We start from the raw sequence: 5,759 nt of genomic DNA, 5'->3' as shown, positions 1-5,759 counted from the left end.
GCATCATGTAACATTCCATATATTTAAACGTACTTACGTTTGAAATAACTTAAAAATTTGTTAGTACTCCTCATGCAAATAGCATAAAAAACTTATTATCATATTATCTTTTTAATTATCTCTTTTTGCAATCGTCATACTGACATTTTTGCTGTCATTTTACATGTCCTTTCTCTTATTATTTACTATTTGATTTTACATTTTAAAATATTAAACTATTTCTGCTAAGAAAGCAATCTCTCGATTTCGATAAATGGATGATTATATAATTAATGTGAATGAATAAAATATAAATACGCGCAGAATACAAATTAGCACATAATAACACAATTTTTTTAGCAACATCCAATAAGTTTTTAGGATGTTCCTTAAGGATGTATTAGACGTACAATCCCTGCAAAGAAAATTAAATTTGGATTTTTAATATTTACACTTCAAATAAACTAAACAAAATAAACTAAACTAAATAAAATAAATTATATACACATGAAAGTTGTGTGAATAAGATTATATTTTTATTTAATAACACATTTTTGTAGTTTATTTATTTTATTTATTATTATTTTTATTGTTAAAAATGAAAATTTTTTTAAATAATTAGAAAATTTACATTTTTCTTTTATAAGTACTTCAAACATTCAAAATAATCTATGCAAAGTTTCATTGCGATTTATTGAATTTAGTTACAAAGATGTAGAACAAATAAATATTTTGTTTATTTACTGAAAAATTAGTTCATGTATCGCAATGTAATTCTACATAAATAATCTCAATATATAATGTACTAAAAAATTGAGATTTTTATCATTAATTTTATAATACATTTCCATATATTTTTATTAGAGCACAGATTTAAAAAATACTATTATTTATTAGAATAACTTATGGTTCAGATAGTAAACCGCCATCAAATTTGTCGTATTATTTTTAAACATGATTTAGAATAATCTGTAATTTTTTCATAATTTTATTATCGTTTTGAAAATATGTATAAAACATCCATAAAGAACTGTGCGATAAAAAAAATTAAGTTATGTTACTAATTAATTGATTTTATGAATTTATAACATCTCTTGAAATAGATTTGAAAACATTTTTACACTCTGATCTCTATCGCAGTATTGCTTCATTTCTATTTCTATTGAGACTGAATTTGAACTGTGTTTTTATCGTTTGATTCACATTGATCAAGAATATAATTTATACAATATAATTTATACAAAAAAAAATCTACCCATCAGAACACCGAATAATTATTATTGTCAATATGACTATTAATTCGGTTGTACAATGCTGAATCACGTTTGTCCGTCTGAATCATCGAGCACATAAATTTGTTGGATAGAAGAGAGTAATTTGTCATATTTTTTTTATATTTTTATGTTTTACCTAACTATAAAATTTGTACGTATAACTACTATTTTTATATTATAATTTAAATTCGCTTAACATTAATTAATAATGACTTGATCGTTATCAAAACATCTGTTTATTATTTTTATATTTTGAATATTATATTGTTTGGCTTGTAGCCTTTCCAATCTATTATTGTTAATTTTATTCTTTTCGAATTTTATATTATTATTATTTTTACGTTTTTAATTTTATTCAATAATATAACTATTAATACAACATGTATTATTTCACATTTATATTAAGTAAAAAATTATAATATTAATATAATGTGTTACTATTACAATTTGTAATCTGGTGATTATATATCTCTTTCTCTATTACAAGCCTTCTACAGTTATTATAATAAATAATAAAACAAACAAAATAAATATTTAAAATGTTTCTAATAAAAACAAACAAATAATTATAGTTTTCTGAATAATAGAGAGGTTTATAACTTCCCTTTCTTTATCATATCAAACTGATTTTTTCCCCGTGATATGCGTACAATTATATAACGACGGGACTGTTTGCGCTCTCTGGTATCAATCAGTATTAATTAATCGACAGATTAGAGTAGTATCACAGTTAGTATCAACCGCTAATATAAATAATGGTAGGTAACAAAGAGAACTTTCCAACAGATACATAAATCAACTCAAGAGTTATTTTATCTTTATTTTTTTCTGATATCAAAGGCCAGGATGACTCTTTTGTATTTCTTGCTGGAAGCTCTCAAAGATAAAAAATATGAATATGTTACCCGCCGGATGTATCCATGGCTACATAGTTCTACGCTTTATGCATACAGAGGCGCCAGTAGACGAGTTTCATTTAAAACACTGCCCATCAGATCTCAGGCTATCTCTGGCTATTTTAGACTTCTTTGTTTTCTCTCTCTCTCTCTCTCTCTCTCTCTCTTTTCTCTGTGATGTACATTTGCAACATACGTATACACATATGTATACATAATATGATGATAGGTTATGAAGTCATGTATTCCTGCATCATTGCGTAGCTCTTAATAGATAATGACGATTAAAAACTCGAGCGTTCGTTTAACAACAAGTATATCTGCGAGAAGAGATAAATAAATCAATAAAGAGCAACATCCGTCGTTGGATTACGAGAGTCAGTGGGGCAAAATTATACGCTCACCGTATAGACTATGCAACAATTGAAACAGCGATAATCAAGCGGGGACGTGCAAAATACTAGGATTTAGCAATGACACCAGATTTGTCCTATTTTGAATGGATCTCATATCTTTGATTCTGATTTTCTCCCGAGAATGGACGGATTTGTATGTTCAACTTATATACACAATAACAAAAATACTGCGACTTAGAAGATAGACCTATTGCTCTTGCATAATGTTTTCTTATATCTTATAATACTTCTGATAGTCTATAATTTATATTACTTATTATTTTTTTATTATTTTTACAAAAAATTGTGTATCATTAATATTAAAAGTTCAAATAAATTTAATTCTTTCTCTTAAAATTTTTGCTAATACAAACCTTTAGAAGTTTGCAAAATTTTTAGCTTAAATTTTCCTGAAAATTTTCTAAGAAAAAATATATTTTTAATATATAAAAAAATACAAAATATATGAATGATTTTCATAGCCTTTTAAAAGAATGAATATATTAATTGCTTCTAGAAAGACAATGGAGGAGGCAATGAATCAGAATCTGACCATGACTGCCCAGAAATTCCTAATATCCCCTGGATAGAGAGACCTAAAGAATGGACTTATACAATGAGAAGAAACATGCAGGTGATTATATCAAATTAATAAGATTGTATACAAAATGTTTGACCAAACTTTATCAGCAATAATCTGTTAATTCTATTGATAAACAAATATCGTGTGTATGAATATCGATCTAAAAAAGTTTCTTTTCGAGTTATAATTTTATATAGTTTGTATATTAGTAAGAAATTAGTATATTTAATTTTCTTGCTTATTATTTTTAAAAAATTATATATCATTTATTTAATATACACTGTCTGTACTTTGTATTATAGGAAGTGGTACCTGGTGTGTTTCTTGGTCCATATAGTGCTGCCAGTCGCTCTAAATTGCAATCTTTGCTTGATCATGGAATAACACATATAGTTTGTGTCAGGCACGCTATTGAGGCAAATCTTATAAAGCCAAACTTTCCCAACAGCTTCAAGTATGTGATTTTAATTACAACAGCTTATATATAGTGGCTTAACAAAAAAGAGAACGAGTTTAAGAACTTGAAAAAGTTCTTATTTCTGATTTTCTTAATATTTTTAATTATTAATTTTATTTTGTTTCAATTTTACAATTAGATTCATAATGATTTTAGTAATATACCAATTTAAAATTTAATTAATCTTGAATCAATGTGTCTTTAATTTCTCTCTTTATGGATTTATATTTATTAATTATAATTTATATACTTATTTTCTATAGATACTTAGTCTTGGAGATCGCTGACACAATAACGGAAAATATCATTCAACATTTCAAAAAGGTAAAAGCATTCATTGATGAAGCCTTAAATTTAGGTGGTCGAGTTCTGATTCATGGAAATGCTGGTATTTCGAGATCTGCCGCGTTGGTCTTGGCATATGTTATGGAAACATACGAACTTTCACAAATGTAAATTTTTTTCTATAAATAACAATGTTTTTATCTGAATTACAGAATTATACATTTATTTTACATATTCGATAATTCTCACACTTCTGTTTACTGAAATTATAATATCGAAAAATATTTGTTTTAGGCATGCATATTCGATGGTACAACAAAGAAGATTTTGCATAAATCCGAACGAAGGTTTTATGATTCAACTAAGAGAATATGAACCTATCTATCAGGCAGAGAAGATACTGAGAAATGAACAACAAAGTTCGGAAATTCAACGTAGTAAGCGAACAATTCATCAGATTGAAATGGACAATCGATCGCAAGACAAGGTTGAGAACACAATAAATAGTTGATGATAATTTATAGAAAGTAGAGAGAAAACTGAAGTTACCAAGGTTCCATTTTAGATCCAACGAACGAAAATATTTTTCTTTTTTATCTCCCTGCATCTGCTAATTTTTATTTTATTTTATTTTTCTTATTCTTTACTCATTTTGACTGCAGAAGATATATATAGTGCAGCGGAAAAAACAACTGTGTTAAATTTGAATTACTAATATTTCAATAGAATGATAACATTTAATTTGATTAAATGAATTAATTATTCATTAACTGAAAATTTTATCTTATTGTTTATAACTGTTTTAAAGCAAGTTTTGTAAACTGAATTGAAATGAAAGAAAGTTTACAAAAGAAAATTATCAAATTAGTATATTTTACAAGGAAAAATATCTAATAAAGTGCTAAATAAAACACGAAATAATGTATTACTTATTTATTGAGATTCTAAATCGTTTATAAATATTTTAAAAAATTAAAGTAAGATATTTAAAATATATACAAGCATATATACCAAAATGTTCTTTTTAAATTTATTTATATTTTTATATTTATTTTTCTCATCATTTTTTCATATTAATATGCTTTGATATGGCAATATTTGAAGTTAAATATTACATATTAAATTTATGTCAAAATATTTAATTAAAAATTGGCACTTTCATATCTCTATCAAAATAAAATCTTCATTTTTTTATATTTTCCATTCGTTGAGATATCCTTTGAATCACTTAATTTTGGCTGGAAATTCTATGCACACTATTTTTTCATTGTTCTCATTCACAAACTCCCACTTAATCTTGACATTTACCTACAACATAATAAAAATTAAAAATTATTAATCGAACACATAAATCTAAAGACTTTATTACATATAAAAGATATTCTTAACGGCTTAATTAGAATTTTTAATAAATTGAAGATAAAGAAAATAAATTTTTAATTAATAAAATAGAACTTAATTAGTCGTTCAAAAGATATCAATTAAATTAAAAAATTCCTCTCTCTATATATATATATATATATATATATGTTTTGTGTGCGTGCGCGCGCGCGCGTGCATGTGCGGCATGTGCGTGCGTATAAATTATATTCCAATATCAATAAAATCTAAACCAAATCTCTTAGAGAAATTGAAATATATATAGCATATAAAATTTAAATTTTATCGAAGGTAAATTTGAAGTTTATATGTAAGGTTATTTACCGAAGGGAAACTCTTCTGCAGGAACATCGTGGTCGTATAATGATATTCTTGATCCTTATGTAAAGGACATTTGATCCCAGCATTAGGATCCTTGCATACATCAGGCTGACTTAATGGAAAAGGTATCGGAAGGAAACTTATTTCACCGTAAACTCGTGCGTTGATTATCGAGATATCTTTGTCTGT

General features: G+C 25.7%; 2 protein-coding genes across 2 annotated transcripts in view; one reads left to right on the top strand and one right to left on the bottom strand.

The window, feature by feature from the left end:
* Positions 1–2,334: 2,334 nt before the first annotated feature.
* Positions 2,335–4,469, top strand: LOC108684930 (serine/threonine/tyrosine-interacting protein-like). The gene is made up of 5 exons (XM_018189476.1): positions 2,335–2,698; positions 3,062–3,178; positions 3,430–3,581; positions 3,848–4,036; positions 4,164–4,469. The coding sequence occupies exons 1-5, from the start codon at positions 2,687–2,689 to the stop codon at positions 4,378–4,380; spliced, it is 687 nt and encodes a 228-aa protein (XP_018044965.1). The 5' UTR covers positions 2,335–2,686; the 3' UTR covers positions 4,381–4,469.
* Positions 4,470–4,787: 318 nt separating this feature from the next.
* LOC108684935 (protein NPC2 homolog) overlaps positions 4,788–5,759 on the bottom strand; it is a 5,069-nt gene continuing 4,097 nt past the window's right edge. The window contains exons 3-4 of the mRNA XM_018189482.1: positions 5,574–5,755; positions 4,788–5,177 (exon numbers count right to left, since the gene is read on the bottom strand). Coding sequence (XP_018044971.1) covers positions 5,094–5,177; positions 5,574–5,755 — 266 coding nt within the window. The 3' untranslated portion in view covers positions 4,788–5,093. The remainder of the gene's footprint in view (positions 5,178–5,573; positions 5,756–5,759) is intronic.

Source organism: Atta colombica, unplaced genomic scaffold (genome assembly GCF_001594045.1).
Source record: "Atta colombica isolate Treedump-2 unplaced genomic scaffold, Acol1.0 scaffold141, whole genome shotgun sequence".
NCBI lineage: Eukaryota > Metazoa > Arthropoda > Insecta > Hymenoptera > Formicidae > Atta > Atta colombica.
The sequence above is the reverse complement of the archived record's forward strand: the minus strand, read 5'-3'. Positions and strand labels throughout refer to the sequence as shown.

Bases quoted from the DNA above. Each gene is read 5' to 3' on its own strand.
- LOC108684930 (XM_018189476.1), top strand. The intron at 3,179-3,429 runs GTGATTATATCA...TTTGTATTATAG, and splicing joins CAATGAGAAGAAACATGCAG to GAAGTGGTACCTGGTGTGTT. The intron at 3,582-3,847 runs GTATGTGATTTT...TATTTTCTATAG, and splicing joins AACTTTCCCAACAGCTTCAA to ATACTTAGTCTTGGAGATCG.